General features: G+C 40.5%; 1 protein-coding gene across 1 annotated transcript in view; it reads right to left on the bottom strand.

Annotated features, from left to right (window-relative positions):
* Positions 1-8,327, bottom strand: part of UTP20 (UTP20 small subunit processome component) — a 109,336-nt gene extending 101,009 nt beyond the window's left edge. The window contains 5 exon segments of the mRNA XM_017887242.1: positions 1,960-2,148; positions 2,587-2,719; positions 2,842-2,908; positions 7,245-7,325; positions 8,109-8,327. Of these exon segments, the coding sequence (XP_017742731.1) occupies positions 1,960-2,148; positions 2,587-2,719; positions 2,842-2,908; positions 7,245-7,325; positions 8,109-8,153 (515 nt within the window). The 5' untranslated portion in view covers positions 8,154-8,327.
* Between the last annotated feature and the right edge of the window lie 11,668 nt (positions 8,328-19,995).

Below are 19,995 nucleotides of genomic sequence, written 5' to 3'. Positions count from 1 at the left end.
CTCTGTGGGATGGGTACTATTATAATCCCCCCATTCTACAGATAATGAAAGTGAGGCAGAAAGCATAAGCAACTTGCTCAAGGTCAAGCAGCCATGCATCCATAACTAAATAATTACTTATATGTAATCACATTGTTAAATTTGGTCTCCCTAATGATAGAAGGGTATGGAATATATCTCTCCAATTTTTGCCATAACCCCAATACCTAATAGTTCCTTGCTGACAGCAGGTATTAATAAATGTTGGCTGAATGAGAAATGACTATTTTCAGAAAGATTAATTTGGCAGCAATATACAGGATAAAATAAAGGAGGAAAGAGTCTGGCAATTCAATCAGAAAGCTGCTCAAGTCATACAAGCTTGGGCTAACAGGCATGAAAGAGACTGGAAGGAGAGGGAAATGGCAAGGAATGAACTCAGTAGACATTTCAGAAGTCCCTGCAATGAAGCTGAAGACCTTGCAGCGGTCCACAAGGCCCTGGATGATCTGGCCCCTTACTACTGCTTCTCTGACATCGCTTAGCTACTCTCGCCCTTATATAGGCTGCTTGCCCACCTACAACTTCTTGCCGGGTATGTGCCCAAGATGTTCTCCCCCTGCTAAAATGTAAACTTTGTGAGAAGAGGGATTTTTATCTGTTTTACCTGTGACTGCATCTCAAGCGCCTGACATACAGACAGTGTCCAATAAATATTCACTGAGCAAATGCGTGAATGACAGAATCAAGAGGATGTGGACACCTCTGAAGACAACTGGGTCAGTGATGTCTGTGATATGCCAAAACTCGGAGACAGGAAGAACGTTAGTATTAATGATAGAAAATGGGCAACCAAACAGGGCCTGGCATATGGCAGACACTCAATACCTATTTACAGAACACATGAATGAATGTACAGATAAGAGGAGTTCATTTAACAGTAAGTGTTGAGTTCAGTTTCAGTAATATGCAAGTGAAAATAGCCAAGCTACTGAAGTTGTCATACCAAAAGCAAATAAATTTAGAACTGAAGAGCCTGACTTAGGAGACATAAAAGTGGCAGCTTTTATGACAGCTGAAATCACAAAACTAAATCAATTATTCCCCAAATTGATTAAACAACTTGTTGGTTGTTTAATGAGATAATATTGGTTTCTAACATATTTTACCAAAAGCTTCATAGGGAACTAGTAAAAGTTGGAAAAAGACTTCTTTCTCTTTCTTCATTCAAAGTTCCTAAAAGAGAAGGGTGGGCTGAGTGAAAGGGGTGGCATAAAACGAAGTCTATTGTCCCATACCATACACACACCATTTATTGGGGGGTAAGAGGCTGATGACTGATATTAAACATTCCTGTGGCAATTACAGAACATGAAAACAACCAGAAGACCAAGTGAAAAATCCCACCAAACCCCAGACTTAAACAGATAGTAAGACAATCTTTGCTTACTTTAAACAAAAGGCTACTACGAAATTCATTCTCTTTCCTTGTCCACATTTACTCACAAATACGGAGTGTCTCTTTCAGCTTAGTAAGTATTAGTGGCTGGGGAAATGTCAATGTTTAAAAAGGGTTCTTAACCTGTCTTAAACCTCGCTTAAACCAGGTGTAGAGAGGATGGCAATACATTACAACCAAACAATTCTGGTAAAAGTTGTGTGACATAGGTGGTTAAAAAATGCCAAGAGGATAGAGAGTATAAAGTTTTACTAATACTTCTGGCGAAGGTGCCTGTTTGTGGAGGCTGTAGGTACCAAGTCAGGCCTTCACAGGTGGGTAAACTTTCAGTAGCTGGAGAGGAGAGATGTTTATGGCAACTCAGAATGGCAGACTAGATTGTGGACCACTTTGGCTGCAGCATCAACTTTGTACATGGAAACAATTAGGCACTGAGCTGGCAAAGTGGTTTGGAGTCAGAGAGAAGCCAGAGAAAAAGAAGCAGGCAATTAAAAAACGTACTAGAGAGAGAAAGGGGTTACCTGTATATATTGGACATGTCCTTCACCATCAGTCTCCACAGGTACTTATAAAGATATGACAACGAGGTGAAAGCCCATTCTAACAACTCTGTGTCCTGAGTCTCCAGGATCGAGGTGATAGTCAAAAAAAACTCTGGAAAGTGTGGGTAGAAATCCGTCTGCAGATCTCGTGCCAACTGTACAACCAAACTGGATTAAAAAAAGAAGGAACTGATTATGTGGATTTTTTTTTTAAAAGGCTGCAAATCTACTTAACGATACTAGGTGGCCTAAGATCATAGGATTAATTAGATAAAAATAATTCTAATTCAAGTCTGAAAATTTATAAAACTCTTTAAATCTTAAGAACCCAGCAAAGAAATCAGGCAAGAAGTTACATTCCATCACAAGTTGTAGCCAACTGTTCCTATAATGTCAAAGAAAAATGGGATTATTTTAGTATATAACAAATGCAAAATTATACCCCAAGATTCTACTTTATGGTAATGCAGCCATTCCTAACAGAAAAGGAACATCCTTCTTGTTTCTAAATTATGAACACCTGATCTGAGGCATATGTAGCTTTGAAACACAATCTGAAAAATCAGACAAATAGAGTTACGAGCTTTCTCTCAAGATGCTACTTACTCCAAAAGGGGCTGATAGGCAAAACTGTTCTTAACTTGCAGGTGAGTCTTCAAACTCTGAACTATCTCGTTTTGATGATAGACCAACTGATTGAATGATTGGCATTTGTCAATAACTTCTTTGTAAAATTTTCCTGAGTGGGGGAAAAAAAAAATATGTTCTTTTCTATCACACCACTATTCGGCTGTAAGGAACATATAAAGTGCAAACTATGGGTGAATAAAATAGAAACAATAGAAACAAAATAGAAAATACCAAAGTGCTCCGTGAGGTTTAATTCTCTCCATTTCAGCAGACCCTCAAAAAAGTAGGTTTCAACCTCCTGTCAAGATTAAAGCAGTCCATTAATCAACTCTAAGAAAGCAATGATCAAGGTAAATAGAATAATGATACATTAATATCTTAAGACAATGATACTGAAGAGTTTAAAACTCCTTTTACTTTTTTAAAATGCCATTAACACACTTTAAAAAGCAATCAGAAGTTATCAATAGATCACTTATAAAATACTGTTTTGTTGATTTGGTTGCAGCAAAAAATTTTCTGGAGCCTATATATATTGTCCACTAAGGCAAAATTATTTTCTGTGTTTTTTTATAATTTTAGGCAAAGAATAAGGTGTTAGTTCTTTACAGTTTCTTCATGCTGCATTTAGAAATATGAATTACTACAACCTTATAAAGAAGTAATATAGCATTCCCATTAAAATTCAACAGTTATACTCTTTGACCCAGGCAGTTCTTGTAAAGTTTGCAAGCCTAGAAGTAAAAGATGCTTATTCAGCTTAACTACAGTGTGGGGAAACATTACACAGCCTAAAATATCTGACAATAGGAAAATGGTTGGAATATCCTGTGGTCTATATATACTAAGGTGTATGATGTGGCTACTAAAAAGAGTGATATCTCTATTGAACTAGAACCACACTGATGATATGCCCCCAAAACGATAAAAGCAAGTTATGCAGTGAGAGGGTATGGTAGGATTCAATTTTCCTTAAAAAACAAAAACCAAAAAAACCCTCTATAAATGTTTGCACACACGAACATGAGAGGACAGTATGGAAGAATACTATACTGAACTGTCAGTGTTGGCTTCCTTGGGAATTAGGAGTGGGAGGAGTGAGATAATGGGCCTTTCATAAGTTTACCACTATGTTACTTAACTTGTTAACACGGTATCAATTACTTTGTACTTTGAAAGGTAAAGCCAATAAATTATCATACACGTATGACATGTATGTATACATGCAGTATGTGTGTGTATAGACGTATAAATAAATGCATACCCCCCCAAAAAAAATTCTACCAAAAAGATACATGCACTCGTATGTTCATCTCTGCACTATCCACAATAGCAGAGACATTGAATTAGCCCAGGTGTCCATCAATAGTACATTGTATAAAGAAAATACAGTACATATACACCATGGAATACTATATGCCATAAAAAAGAATGAAATCATGTCCTTTGCAGCAACGTGGATACAGCTGGAGTCCCTAATACTAAGCAAATTAACATAGGAACAGAAAACCAAATACTGCATGTTTTCGCTTATAAGTGGGAGCTAAATATTGAGTACACATAGACATAAATATAAGAACAATGGACACTGTGGATTTACTAGCGGGTGGAGTAAGTGGGGATGGGTTAAAAAAACCTACTTGTTGGGTACTATGCTCACTACTATGACAGGATCCATACTCCAAACCTCGGCATCACACAACATTCCCATGTAACAAACCTGCACGTGTACCCCCTGTATCTAAAACCAAAGTTGAAATAAAAATAAAAATATGTGTTTATAGAGAGAGAGAAACAAAGAGAGAATAAACACATAAGCACACATGCAAACAGCATGCCAAATCTACAATCTCAAAAAAAAAAAAAAATCCTTAAACTGTTCTTTGGAAATCTTTAAAATCAATAGTTAGGCAGAATAGATACTATGTAACCACAAAAATTAGAAACTAAAAATTTTTTTTAAAAAAGGCAGAAAAGAAAGAGATTCCCATTAAATTTTGTTTTAGGATGGGGACGATGGCTCATGCCTGTAATCCCAACACTGGGTGGCTGAGGCAGGAAGAGCATTTGAGCCCAGGAGTTTGAGACTAGCCTAGTCAACAACACGAGATCCTGTCTCTATTTTTCAAAAGTAAAATTAAAGAAATTTTTTGTTGTTGTTTTCATGTCCTTTAAGGCATTTTCATGTCCTTTAAGGCAGAAGGAAAATATGCAACACAGTTTAAAACTTAAATGCAGAACATATTTCTAGCCTAGCACAGACCTGGCACATGTCAGCTATGTGTGAGAGACCATGTTGTGTCCTTTTGCAAGGTAACTCTGGAGCTCCTTTCACCAAGAGACGGAGTCTATTTCCTCACCCTTTGAATCTGGCCTGGCCTCCTGACTCACTTTGACTATTAACATGCAATGGAAGTGACTCTGTGATGAACAAAGCAAAACTTTATGAGGCCTTGACAGCTTCTGCCTTCACTCTATTGAAAAGATTCTGCCACCATGAAAAGAAGCCTAGTCTAGCAAGCCACAGCCAACTGTCAGACACGTGACAGAGGCCATTCTGGACTATCCAGTCCAGGATTCTAATTTCAGGCTGTCTTCTCTGCCTCCTTAACACTCTACCTCTTGATATTTTCAACTTCTCCTGCGGCTTAAACTATTAACCATATTCTAAATGCCAAATCTGTAATTTCACCTCTGAAGTCACCTATACTCCACATCCATATATACAAACATCTTTTGGACACTATCATTTGGATGGCCACAGGTATTTCAAACTCAAGTCCCAAATGGAACTAATTATCTTATCTTTACAACCTTGTGCTCCTTTACCTATAAATATATCTTGATGAGTAACATCCTCAACCATTCAGCCTTAACCTCATTGTCTTCCTTGCTGCAAACCCAGTAGGTCACAAGTTCTATCCATTCATTCTACTTCCTCAATATCTCTGGAATCCTTCTCTTCTCTCTATCTTGATTGCTGCTACCATAATCATTTCTTACTTAGATCACAGTCAAATCCTCACAACTGGACAACTGAGATTGGATCTCCAAGTTAAAGGCATGTTACACAGGACCTTAAAGGGCTAGCAGAGGAATCATGACATGATGCAGGACTGCAGTCCTGCTCTTTTCTCCACACTAAAGTCAGAGAGATTGAAAATTTAAACCCGATCATGTCATTCATTCCCCTGCTTACAGTCCTAGAACTCTAAGTCCCTAAAGCTTCAGGATAAAACTCCAACTTAGCTTGACATATGAAGCCCTTTATGATCCTTGCCTACCTCTCCAGCTTTATCTCACCAGCTGCCTCCTTGCCCCATCCCAGTCACCATGAATACAAAAAAACACCCTATACACACCTATAACCACACTGGACTGCTTTGCAGTTTCTTGAATGTGACATGCATTCTCTAGCTTCTGTTCCTTTATATAGGCTTCTCCCTCAGCCTGGAAGAGCTTTTCCTGTCCTCTTTACCATGCTAAAACCTATATAAACAGGATTCAATTCAGGTGTCACCTCATCTAGATCACCTTTTTTGACACCCCTAAAGAATGTAGGTTAGGTTCCCTTTACTATGAGTTCCCAAAGCACAATGTGCTCACCTAGACAACATCATTTAACACATTGAATTTACATGGTGGAGATAATATATTCAAAGACACAGTGAGTGGAGTCTGATTATAGTAAAGTGAAGAACAGTAAGAACTGAGATTGCATGTCCAAGGCATAGGCATGTTACACAGGACCTTAAAAGGCTAGGAGGAATAATGACATGATGCAGAAAAAGACTTCTGCATAAAAGGATGACAAGGCCGGGTACGGTGGCTCACACCTGTCATCCCAGCACTTTGGGAGGCTGAGGCGAGCAGATCACGAGGTCAGGAGATTGAGACCATCCTGGCCAACATGGTGAAACTCCGTCTCTAGTCTCTACTAAAAATGCAAAAATTAGCTGGGTGTGGTGGTGCGCACGTGTAATCCCAGCTACTCAGGAGGTTGAGGCAGGAGAATCACTTGAACCTGTGAGGCGGAGATTGCAGGGAGCCAAGATCACGCCACTGCACTCCAACCTGGAGACACAGAGAGACTCTGTCTCAAAAAAAATATAAATAAATAAATAAATAAAAATAAAATAAACGGATGACAGAGTCAGAGTACGGTTAGAACTGGAAAATATTATGTAGTCTAGCCCCTTTATTTTTATAAAGGAGAAAATTAAGTCCCGGGAAAAGGGCTTGCTCAAAATCACTTTAAAGTTACAGCTTCAGGAATATGGATCTAGAGCAGTGCTTGGAATGCATATGGGAAAGGGAGAGGCTAGAATCACAAAAGTCAGTTGAAAGTCAAGTCACTTGTCTAATAGAGCTTCACCCAATAGAACTTTCTGCAAAGATGAAAATGTTCCAATTTTATATTTATTCAATATGTTAGCAACTAGCCACATTTGAGCACTCACATTTTGAACTTACTTTAAATCCAATTTGTCATGTGTGGCTACTGTATGAAACAGCACAGGTCTAATGCATTTCATGTCCAAAAGGAATACCTTGAAAACAATTCTCTTCTACTAACAGAAGAAACTAAAACACCATGAATACTTGGAAGATTGGCTAGTATCACATTCTCTTACCTCCTCATAGCTTGCAGTTCTATCAATCCGGTGAATAATATCAATATTCACATTCCCCAGTCGTTCAGCAAATGTAAGAAACTGGAAGGGAAAGTATATTTAAGATACATAATTATTTAATATTTATCAGATCTTTAATATCTATTTGAATGCTGCATGTAGGCATCTCTAATCATAAAGGATAAGTGGAAAATAAACTGAAAACATAGGGCCGTAAACAAATGTACTGCACCATTCAAAGATAATGAATACTTCTATCTGTTTGCCAAATTTCTCTCAGCTATGTCATTTCAAATAAAATTTCCACTGCTAGACTGGTGAGCCTAGGTGGATGCTGGCAATTAGTCTCGCTAGATCTGTTAGGTTTCATACCCTCTCATAAGCATGGGGACCTAGCAAAGTCGCTGCAACAAAAGTGTTTTTAAACATATACAGACCTGTGATTGTATCCTAACGAAGACCTGGAAGCAATCTATCAAGGGGCCAACAGAAAGTGCTGTATAGTTGCCCTTAGCTGGGAATCACTCACTGCCAGCCAGCTCGCCCAATTCGGTCTTTAAAGATAAAAGACCAGGGGAGAATCGGTCCTAAGCAATCTCCTGGAATAGTGAATTTAATTCTGGACTACAAGAAATCCCCAGGACTGGCCAGACACCATAAAATATGGGTGAAACTTGCTGTCCAGACTTCTTTCCTCCCCCAACCCATGTTTACTACATCCAGAGTCTCCCTCTTTCGTCGGAGCCTCCGGGCAAGTGACACACTCGGCCCAGAAGTCTGAGGCCCCTGGAGTCTTGCTCAGAGCCCGTCTCACGAGGCAAGCAGCGGAGACCCGCGGCTCCCTGCCCAAGCTCCCGCGCTCACCCGGTAGGTGTTCTCGGTCTTGTGGGAAACGGGCTTTGTCTTCATGGCTGTAGAGGGGCAGTGGCCCGTGACGGCCTCGGGAGGGTCGAAGGGATGCAACCGACAGTAAGGAAGGGAAAGAGGCTCACAGGCGGTACTCTCCGATTCCCAAATGCCCAGACTTTCTCACGTGCGACTTGAGCCCCTGGGCGCCGCCATGTTGGAGACAAGGAGGAGCCTGAGTGGGTCACGGGGACGGGAAAAAAGAACGGAGCAGGCGCACCCTTTGTCAGGGGCCTGCAAGAGGCGGGGCTGCGGACACAAGGGCGGGAGTTTGGGGGAGGTGTTCTTTTCACACCCATTGGTAAAGGTTTAGAAGATAAATGTATTTTCATTATAAAATAAAGCATACCTGTCATCATTATCAACTGTCCCATCATCATTACTGTCCCTCACTATGTGCCCTGCACCGTGCAAATATCCTTTTATCTATAATTTCACAGTAAAGATTATTAGGGATGTTAATACAAAGGAGGTACTGCATCTATCTATATATCTATATCTATCTCTCTCTATATATAGAGAGAGAGATAGCTGTTTTTTTATTATTATTTATTTATTTATTTATTTATTTTTGAGACGGAGTCTCACTCTTGTCACCCAGGCTGGATGGAGTGCAGTGGCGCGATCTCGGCTCACTGCAATCTCCGCCTTCCTAGTTCAAGCAGTTCTCCTGCCTCAGCCTCTCAAGTAACTGGGACTACAGGCGCACGCCGTCACGCCCGGCTCATTTTTCTGTATTTTAGTAGAGACGGGGTTTCACCTTGTTGCCCAGGCTGGTCGCGAACTCCTGAGCTCAGGCAATCCGCCCGCCTCAGCTTCCCAAAGTGCTGGGATTACGGGTGTGAGCCACCATTAACCGGCCGGTACTGTGTATGTTTTTAAGTCAATTTGACACAAGAAGAAACCAAGGTTGTGCAGCTGATAACTGGCAGTCTCCACTCAGACTCTAAATTTTGGTATTCTTAACCACTATGCTGTAAATAAAATTGAAAAATAGAGAAGGATTTTTAAAGAAAAATCTTTTAACTTCATGCACAACCACTGTTAATGTTTGGTGTTTTTCCCACGCCTTTAATGTCTACGCATAGCATATTGTTAAGCATAATTGTACAGTTATATATATATGTACAATTTTAAAATAATTTAAAATATAATTATTCCCCCATTTTACATTCATTCATTCATTCATTCAACAACTATTTCTTGAGAGTCCTCTGTGGACCAGGTACTGTTCTGGGAGCTGAACAAGAAAGGCAATAATAGTATTAATAATTATTTGAAAGTATTCACAGCCTCCAATTCCTGAGCTAAAGTGAGACTCCCACCTCAGTCTCCCAAGTAGTTAGGACTACAGGCATGTGCCACCACACCTGGCTCTTTTATTATCATTATTATTATTTGTAGAGATGGGATCTTGCTACATTGCCCAGGCTGGTATCAAACTTCTGGACTCAAGCAGTCCTCTTGCCTTGGCCTCTCAAAGTGCTGGGATTACCGGGGTGAGCCACTACACCCAGACTGAAAATACTTAGTCTGAGATGCTTACATTTTAGTCAAGGAGTGATATTAAGTAGACAATTTGATACATTGTACAGAGCTCACTGTAGCAGTCTGGGCTGCAGATGTGACTTAAATATACCTAAATACCTCAAGTGTGAGGCATTTGTGATTGGGAAAGAGAGCCAGTAAGGTAGAAACAGACTAGTTATGGCATAGAAGCAGAGCTGGTGTCCAACTATACTACGAGTTCAAGGATAGAGAAGTGGTTGCTGGATCTGACAAGGTGAAGGTCACTGGTGACCTTGATAAGTACAGTCTAGTTGGAAGAAAGGAGCGAAATATGCATGGATTGAGGAGGTAATCAGAGTTGAGAAAGTGGACAGAACACTTTCAAACTGTTGTTGGCATTATAGCATCAACATTTTCTGTGTCACCACAGGGTTGTTCTAAATATTTTAATGCCTCCATAGCATTTATAGATTTTTTTATAATAAAATATTGACGTGCCTAATGTTCCATTGGCTTTCAGTAATTGGTCCTTTTTTTTTTTTTTTTTTTTTTTCTTCAAGCCTTTTATGGGTCACAGATCCCTCAGGGAAATCTAAGAAAGCTGTAGAACTTCTCCCAGAAAGAGGCAAAGAAGTTCATCCACACTAAAATGTGTACATTTCAGAGTTAGAACCCTGCAGTTAACTGAGGGTAGAAGCCCCCACTCTAAGCAATATTTTCCCAACCTGTTGCCAAAATCACCCCACATCATTGTGCCATTTTCCTTCTCTGCAATTTATTTTGGTAATGGAGTTAACTGGACAATAAGGAGTGAAGAGAAAAATCAAAGAAACTGAAAGAACTGACGCAAGTTATATTGACCATTTATTGTTTGCATTGTTCTTCATTACATGACCCTCATACATTGACTTGACTCTAACTGGCTTAACAATATGTCAATAGAACATGGTGGTTGAGAGCATAGAAGCTGGACCCAGGTTGTCTGGAGGTAATCCTGGTTCTGCCATTTATTAGTTGGGTCAATTACCCTTTCAGTGTGACATTTCCGTATATGTAAATGAAGCTAACAAAAGTACCTACCTCACGGGTGGTGGCTATGCAGAGTAAATAAGGTAATGTATAAAAGATGCTTAGAATGTGCCAGGCACCATAATTGTGCAACCTCGGAAATTAGTTAACCTTTCTGAGACCCAATTTCCTCATCTGTAAAGTGGAGATGATAATAATACTAATCTTTCAAGGTATTGTGTTGGTGCACAGAGTATGAAATAAATGTTTGCTAAGTGGATAAATAAATGACCATTTATTCTCTACTACCTGGCTACCTGACACCTTATACTTTTTCAACTTTGTGTCACCATCAGCTCCCTTGAACTTCAGAGTTGTTTAATGAATGTCTGTTGAATTAACAAAGCTTATAATACTTACATTGACCCTGACAAATTTAAGAGTAATATAATTCCAGCATTGGATGTGAATTGTACCACGTGATTTTTGGTCTCTCTCAAAACTAAGTTTCTAAGCTTTAATGGAACATCCAAAGCATCCATGAAAAGCACAGGTGTTTCTTATAAACATTTACTCGCCTCCAGCTTTTGTCCGCTGTCAAGGCCTTTGAATACCCCATACCATCCTTTATTTCCTTTTTCCATTAGGGCTCTGCCTGTCCTAACTACTCTAGACAGGAAATAACATACATAATTTTTTCATTCTTTTATTATTAAGCTTTATAGGGAGCTCCTGGAAGTTTTGCTTTTTAATTTTTGTTTCCTTATTGCTTAGCATGCTGCAATTTCAAGCCAAGAAACTTCAAGAACATGTGAGAGCCAGGCTCAGTGGCTCATGCCTGTAATCTCAGAGCTTTGGGAGGTCAAGGTGAGAGGATAGCTTGAACCCAGAAATTTGAGACCAGTCATGGGCAACATGGCGAAACGACATCTCTATAAAAAATACAAAAATTAGCCAGGCATGGGGATATGCACCTGTAGACCCAACTACTCAGGAGGCTGAGGTGGGAGGATCACTTGATCCAGGAGGTCAAGGCTCCAGTGCTGTGATTGTGCGACCGCACTCCAGCTTGGATAACAGAGTGAGACACTGTCTTGAAAGAAAAAAAAGGAAAGAAGGAAGGAAGGAAGGAAGGAAGGAAGGAAGGAAGGAAGGAAGGAAGGAAGGAAGGGAAAGAAGGAGAGGGAGGGAGGGAGAAAGAAAGAAGGAAAAGGAAAGGAAGGGAGGGGAGAGGAGGGAAAGGAAGGGAAGAAAGCACATGAGGAATTTACCCAGCCTAGACAAGAAAGTGAAATCCAGAGAAGGCTTCTTGGGGAGGTGACATCTAAGCTGAGACCTGGAAAATGAATAGGAATTAGCCAGGCAAGGAATGGACATGAATGGTGTTATATAGGTAGAGTGAGGAGTATACGCATTTGTCTCAAAACGGTTGAGACAAATTTGGTTACTTTTAGTTTCCAAGACAAAGCCACACCCTGTCAAATTAGCATTGGCCATGGGTATCATCTTTAGCATCCTTGGACTAATAATAGGAAAGAATAGGGACAAGATGAAACTCAGAGGTAGGAAGAGCCTCGGTTTTCTCATCTGTAAAGTGAGATAGACATAAGAGAAAGTCAACAGTCATATGAGACAGTTGAAAGATTAATTAATACATCGAATCGCTTCTCAGCCTTTTGGCTAAGATCAAGTGTAGTAATTAACACATTGTATGTGGTGATCTGGAAGGGGGGCAAGTTGACCTGGTGGCATGGTCTTATTTAGAAAGGAGTTCAAGGAGTGCTATGCGTCAAGGCAGAGAGGATTTGACTCAGAACAAGGGACCAAGAAAGTGAATGTAAAAAAAAGAAAGAGAAGAGAAAGCTTTAGTAATTCTTTGTTGGTTTTTTCTTAAATAGAGGCAGGGGTCTCACTACATTGCCCAGGCTGGTCTTGAACTCCTGAGCTCAAGCAATCCTCCTGCCCAGTCGAGTAGTTCTTGACTGTGGTACTAAGGAAGGCTGATCCACCTATCTCTTCTTGAGAAAACTGTGTATTGTCCACAGTGTGTGTAAATCGGGAGGCAGTGAGAGCATGGAGTTTGGATTCAGAACAACTGGGTCCCAGTTCTAGCGTTTTTCATGTATTAGCCAGTAACTGGGCAAGTGACTTAACCTTGCAGCCTCAGTTTCCTCATCTTTAAAACAGGCATAATAACTAGTTCTGCCTTTTCCCTTAATGGTTGGTAAGAAGACTTCCATATAAAGCAGGCAAAGTCCCCTGTAACCAGTACAGAGGAGTTACAGAAACACTAAGTATCATTATTGTTTCCCTTTGCATTGTGTGATCACGTTCAGCCCTGAGACCACTGAGCTTCTATTCTGCTTTCCTTATTCTGAAGCTCAGGCATTAGAAACATTAGACCAGAAATTGCAGATTTGGTGGGGCCTATAAGCTCAGATAGCCCACAGATAAGTTTTGTTTACCAAACTATCTCTTCTTCTTCTTCTTCTTCTTCTTCTTCTTCTTCTTCTTCTTCTTCTTCTTCTCCTTCCTTCTTTTTTTTTTTTTAAGACAGTGTCTTGCTCTGTTGTCCAGGCTGGAGTACAGTGGCATGATCATCACTTACTGCCAACCTCAAGCTCCTTGGCTCAAGCAATCCTCCCGCCCCAGCCTCCCCAGTAACTGGGACTATAGGTGTGCATCACCATGTCCAGCTAATTTTAAAAACATTTTTAGAAAGACAAGTCTTGCTATGTTGCCCAGGCTGATCTCGAACTCCTGGGCTCAAGTGATCTTCCTTTTCCAGCTTCCCAAAGTGCTGGCGTTACAGACATGAGCTGCCATGCCCAGTGTACCAGATGATATTCTTGAAATTTGTTTTTATTTTTATTTTTTATAATCAAATACTCTCTTAGCAGAATATTTTAATTTGTTAAAATCTGAAAATTTTAAGTAAAATCTAGATTTTCAACTTCCCTTGAAAAATAAAAAAAAGAAAACTGCAACACTGGGCCCATATTTTGAGAAGCAACAACCAGCCGGAGTTAAGTAGTAGTGGCCCTTTGATGCCACCACTTCGTCTCTGTGAACACCACTCCTTCCTTGCCGTCCTACCCCAGGCCCATGTCATGACTTAAGGTGGATACCTGGCCCCTGTGGAAAGCTCAGTGTGCAGCCTCTGCATCAGAATATTCCTCAGGCAGAAGGCTGTTCTCGTCTTTGGTTTTAAACATGCCTTATATGCAGCAGATTATTTTTTTGTTGCTGCTGTGGCTGCCTTTATTGTTTAATGCAGTGAGTGGCTCAACTTTTTGTTGCTGTTGTTGTTTCTGTTGTTTGAGATGGAGTCTCACTCTGTCTCCCAGGCTGGAGTGCAGTGGCGTGATCTCAGCTCACTGCAACATTTACCTCCCAGGTTCAAGTGATTCTCAGCCTCCCACATAGCTGGGATTACAGGTGCCCGCCACCATGTCTGGCTAATTTTTGTATTTTTAGTAGAGATGGAATTTCACCATGTTGTCCAGGCTGGTCTCGAACTCCTGACCTCAGGTGATCCGCCTGCCTTGGCCTCCCAAAGTGCTGGGATTACCAGCGTGAGCCACTGTGCCCAGTTGAGTGACTCAACTTTCTACAAGGGAGTCAGTGCAGTTTTTCAGTTGGTATTCAAATATATGTAACACCTTCCCTATCCCTGAACACACACACACACATACACACACACTACTGTGGTCTGTATTCAGCTTGTTTTCCTTCCTCACTTTCACTCACCATTTGCATTTCTGTCATGGAGTTTAATTTCCTTATTTTTTTAAGTAAGACATGTCAGAGGATAATCTACATTAACCTGTTTTAGAGCAATTTAAACATCCACATACTTTTACCTACCCCTCTTCATGATTTTTATCCTTTCTTTTGATCATTAGCTAAACTGTTGGCATCATGTTTAGGAAGGATGAGGAGTCTCACCACCAGGATGTATCTCCACTTTATTTTCTCACCTTTCTCTTGGTTTGGTTTTGGTTTCCATTGTTACAGTGTGATTGCTTCTTTGAACACAAGGAGCTTGGACTCTGCACCCAGCCCTCCCAGGCTCACGCACTTGCATGGCCACTGCTCTAGGAGCTTCCGTTTACTCCTCAATAGAGTAGATACTAGTGCCCCTCATGCAGTGGTTATGAGAAGGCAATGACCTCATACATTGGTTCTCAACTGTGGTCCCTGACCAGCAGTATCAGCAGCCCATGAGAACTTGGTTAGCACTGTAAATTCTCAGGCCATGCTCCAACCCTCCTGAATCAAGAACTCTGGGGATGGGGCCCAGCAAACTGCTTTCATAAGCCTTCCAGGTGATTCTGAGGCAGGCTCCAGTGTGAGAATCACTGACTTAACATACACTATAGCACCTAGAACATTGTCCAACACATACCATGGGCTACAGTAAGTGTTTACAATTATCACTGTCTAGTCTTTACATAAATGTTTGCATCATCATTATTTAATTCTTCTATTCATCTCTCTGATATAGTAGTATGATAGTAGTAACCTTTTTATTTTATTTTTTATTTTTATGGAAACATAATAATTATATATATTTATGGTCTACATGTGATATTTTGATACAAGCATACAATGTGTAATGATCAAATTAGGGTAATTGGGATATTCATCACCTCAAGCTTTTATTATTTATTTGTGTTAGAAACACGCCAGTTCCCATCTTCTGGTTATTTCGAGATAGTAATAAATTATTGTTAAATATAGTTGCTCTATTATGCTACCAAACACTGGATTTTATTCCTTCAATCTCACTGTATTTTTGTATCCAATAACCAGTCCCTTTTTATGCCTCCTCCACGACCCTTCTCAGCTTCTGGTAACCATTATTCTACTTTATATCTCCATGAGATCAATTTTTAGCTCCCTCATATGAGTAAGAACACTCATATTATTTGTTTTTCTGTGCCTGACTTATTTCATTTTACATAACATCCTTCAGTTCCATCCACGCTGTTGCAAATGATAGGATTTCATTTTTTATGGCTTAATAGTAATCATTTGTGTATATTTACCACATTTTCTTTATCCATGCCTCCATTAATGAACACTTAGATTGAGTCTATGTTGGTTATTACGAATAGTACTGCAATAAATATTGGAATGCAGATATCTCTTTGATATGCTGATTTCCTTTTCTTTGGATATATACCCTGCAGTGAGATTGCTGGATCATATCATAGGTCTAATTTTAGTTTTTTTAGGACCCTCTATACTGTTCTGCATAGTGGTTGTACTAATTTACATTTCCACCAACAACATATTAGAGTTCCCCTTCTCCACATTATCACAAGCATCCATTATTGACTGTCTTTTTTTATAAAAGCCATTTTAACTGGAGTGAGATGATATCTCGTTGTAGTGGTTTGTGGGGCTTTTTAAAATTTTGTTTTGTTTTGTCAGACTTGAGCCTTTCCCAGGCTGGAGTGGAGTGGCATGATCATAGCTCACAGCAGCCTTGAGCTCCTGGGCTCAAGCATCCGCCTGCCTCAGCATCCAAAGTAGCTGGGACTACTTGTAGTTTTGATTTGCATTTCTCTGATGATAAGTGATGCTGAGCACCTTTTTACACGCCTGTTTGCCATTTGTATGTCTTTTTATAAGGAATGTCTATTCACATATTTTGCCCATTTTAAAATCACATTTATTTTACTATTGAGCTCCTTATATATTCTGGTTATTAATCCCTTGCCAGATGAGCTTTGAAAATATTTTCTCTCCATGGATTGTTTCTTCACTTTGTTGGTTGTTTCCTTTGCTGTGCAGAAGCTTTTTTAGTTTGATGTAATCTCATTTGTCCATTTTTGCCTTGGCTGCCTATGCTTTTGAGGTCTTACTCAGGAAATCTTTGTCCAGACCAATGTCCTTGAGCATTTCCTCAACGTTTTCTTCTAGTAGTTTCATAGTTTGGGGTCTTAGATTTAAGTAGTTAAGTCATTTTGATTTGATTCAATTTTTGTATATGATGAGAGATAGGAGTCTGGTTTCATTCTTCTGCATGTGGATATCCAGTTTTCCCAGCATCATTTGTTGAAGACACTGTCCTTTCCCCAATGTATGTTCTTGATGCCTTTATCAAAAAGGAGTTGACTGGCTGGATGCAGTGGTTCTTGCCTGTAATCCCAGCACTTTGGGAGGCCGAGGCAGGCATTTGAGGTCTGGAGTTTGAGACCAGCCTGGCCAACATAGTGAAACCCCACCTCTACTAAAAATACAAAAAATTAGCCAGATGTGGTGGTGCATGCTTGTAATTCCAGCTATTCCAGAGGCTGAGGTGAGAGAATCACTTGAATCCAGGAGGCAAAGGTTGCAGTGAGCCAGTGCACTCCAGCTTGGGGGACAGAGTGAGACTAATCCCTCCCCCCCAAAAAAAGAAAAAAAAAGGCGGGGGGTGAAGCTGACTGTAAACGTGTGGATTTATTTCTAGGTTCTCCATCCCGTTCCATTTTTTTATGTGTCTATTTTTATTTCAGTATATGGTATTTTTGGTTACTATAGTTTTGCAATATAACTTGAAGTCAGGTAGTGTGATGCCTCTAGCTTTGTTTTTTATACGTAGCAGCTTTGTTTTTTATACGTAGCCTCGTTTTAAATGAGGGATCTGAGGCTCAGAGAACTGCTAGGTGGCAGAAGGAGTTGCAGCTGGGTCTTCTAATTTCATGTTCAGTGCTCTGTTTCATGTCCCCATACTATCCCACATCTTAAAAGTGTGAACTAATAGGGGCAGATTTAGATAAATTGGTCAGACACAGTGGCTCACGCCTGTAATCCCAGCACTTTGGAAGGCTGAGGTGGGCAGATCACTTGAGGTCAGAGTTCGAGAACAACCTGGCCAACATGGTGAAATCGTGTCTCTACTAAAAATGCAAAATTAGCCAGGTGTGGTGGCACATGCCTGTAGTCCCAGTTACTCAGGAGGCTGAGTCAGGAGAATTGCTAGAACCCAGGAAGCAGAGGTTGCTGTGAGCCGAGACCATTGCACTCCAGCCTGGGTGACAGAGCGAGACTCCATCTCAAAAAAAAAAAAAGAAAAAGAAGATAAATAAATGCTTGGCTGTTGTATTTGTAGATTTCCTTGTTCTGTCTCTTCAGCAGCAGTCCTCAACCTTGTTGGCACCAGGGACTGGTTTCGTAGAAGACAATTTTTCCACAGACTGGGGGTTGCGAGTGAGGAGTGGTTTTGGGATGAAACTGTTTCACTTCCAATCATCAAGCATTAGTTAGATTCTCATAACAAGCGCTGCAAGCTGGATCCCTGTGAGCGCAGTTCACAATGGGGTTCCGCGCACTGATCTGACAGGAGGCGAAGCTCAAACGGTAATGCTCTTTTGCCTATCTCTTACCTCTTGTTGCGCGGTCTTTTGCAGATCTCTCACATCCTGTTGCACAGCCCAGTTTCTAACAGGCCATGAACCGGTACCGGTCCGCGGCTCGGGGACTGGGGACCCCTTTTCGGGAAACAGCATCCTGATTTTCCTTTGAAGAATCAATCTGCCTTCACTCTTAGTGCCTGAGGTTCGAGCTAGGGTCCAGGGAAGGTCTGTATCCTAGGCTGCATTTCTTTGACAACATCATTGGTTTAGAGTTGGGCAGGTACCCGAAGCTGGGCCAAGCCCCTGACCTGAACTTTTACTAGAGCTAAGCCATAGGTAAGAAGGTGCTGCTTTATCTTAGATTTGCCAAGATGATAGGAGCCTAAAGTTTTTGGTGGTCCTCATTGTCACTTCATGGAGAGGTCAGCCTGAGAATGAAGCCTATGCAAAGGAAAACAGAGGAGACAGGGAGAGAGAAATTGATAATAAATATTGATTAACTTATTGGATCCATCCAGTCCTTGAACTTTCAGTAACCTTAGTTCACTAATTCCCTCTTTTGTGCTTAAGCCAATTTGAGTTAGATTCTGTCATTTGCAACCGAAACAATATAGAACTTATGCTGATAAGTTAAAACTGTAGAGACAATAAAAATATCAGTGGTGCTAGAGTGGGTGAGGGAAAGAAGGGAGGGATCATTAGGTGGAACACAGGGCATTCTTAGGGCAGTGACATTATTTTTATGATACTGTAATGATAGATACATGACTAATGCAACATATTCTTAATGAAGAAAATTGTGTGGGGAGGGAAAGTAGGCATATGGGAACTCTCTGTACTTTCTGTTCAATTTTCTGTAAACCTAAAACCACTATAAAATAAAATATATTAATTTTTTTTAAAAAATGTGTCTCTTTGTAATTCCTTCTCCCTCTCAACCTGAAGTCCTCTCTGAAATGGAATCAGAAACACCTTACTCTTGAATCCTGGGAGCCCCAAGAGGAAGTAGGACTGGAATCTCAGGAATACTAGAAACCAGGAAAATTTGGATCTATTGACAAGTGGATCAGAAAGAAAAGTGAGTGCCTCAGACACTGATTGGAAAAGAAAAATGTATTTACTTTCTCAATGAATATTTATTGAGTGCCTACTGTGTAAGGCACCAGTCTAAGGGCTGAAGATACAGCAGTAAACAAAGTTTCTGCCATCACGAGACTCAGGTTCTAGTTTGGAAAGACAAAAAAAAAAAAAGCCCACCATGTAGATTTATAGACTGTCAGATGCAATGAGTGCCATGGAGATAATATAGCTGGTGAATAGTGTGTGGCAGAAGCTGTTAATTGTTCTGTAGAATTCACTGTTCCATTCATCTTTTAGAAAAAGAATCCTTATCTCGAAGTTTACTTGGTTATGCATCTGTGCATTACAATCTTCATTTTCCCAGATCCATTCTACTCCCTCGCCCCCTTGCACCTAGATACAGCCTCATAACCAAGGTCAGACCCATGGGAGATGCATGGAAGTGCTCTGCGTAACTTCCAGGTCATTTGCTAAAAGATAAAGCTACTTGCCTTGGATTCTTTCTTTCTCTCTCCTATTGGCTGGGAAATAATGATTGAAGAATCCTTGGAAGCCAAAAGTGGAAGACAACAGAGCCCCCAGCTGTAGTCTGTTCAATTCTTAGCTGTTACATGAGAGGAAAATAATTTTTTTTTTTTTTTGAGACAGAGTCTTGCTCCGTTGCCCAGGCTGGAGTGCAATGGTACGATCTCGGCTCACTGCAACCTCCGCCTCCTGGGTTCAAGCAATTCTCCTGCCTCAGCCTCCCAAGTAGCTGGGATTACAGGAGCCTGCCACCATGCCCGCCTATATTTTTTGTATTTTAATAGAGATGGGATTTCATCATGTTGGCCAGGATGGTCTCGATCTCCTGACCTTGTGATCCACCTGCCTTGGCCTCCCAAAGTGCTGGGATTACA

Source organism: Rhinopithecus bieti, unplaced genomic scaffold, assembly GCF_001698545.2.
Source record: "Rhinopithecus bieti isolate Rb0 unplaced genomic scaffold, ASM169854v2 scaffold_15133, whole genome shotgun sequence".
Classification (NCBI taxonomy): Eukaryota; Metazoa; Chordata; class Mammalia; order Primates; family Cercopithecidae; genus Rhinopithecus; species Rhinopithecus bieti.
Note: the sequence above shows the minus strand (reverse complement) of the source record. Positions and strands in the feature narration are given on the sequence as shown.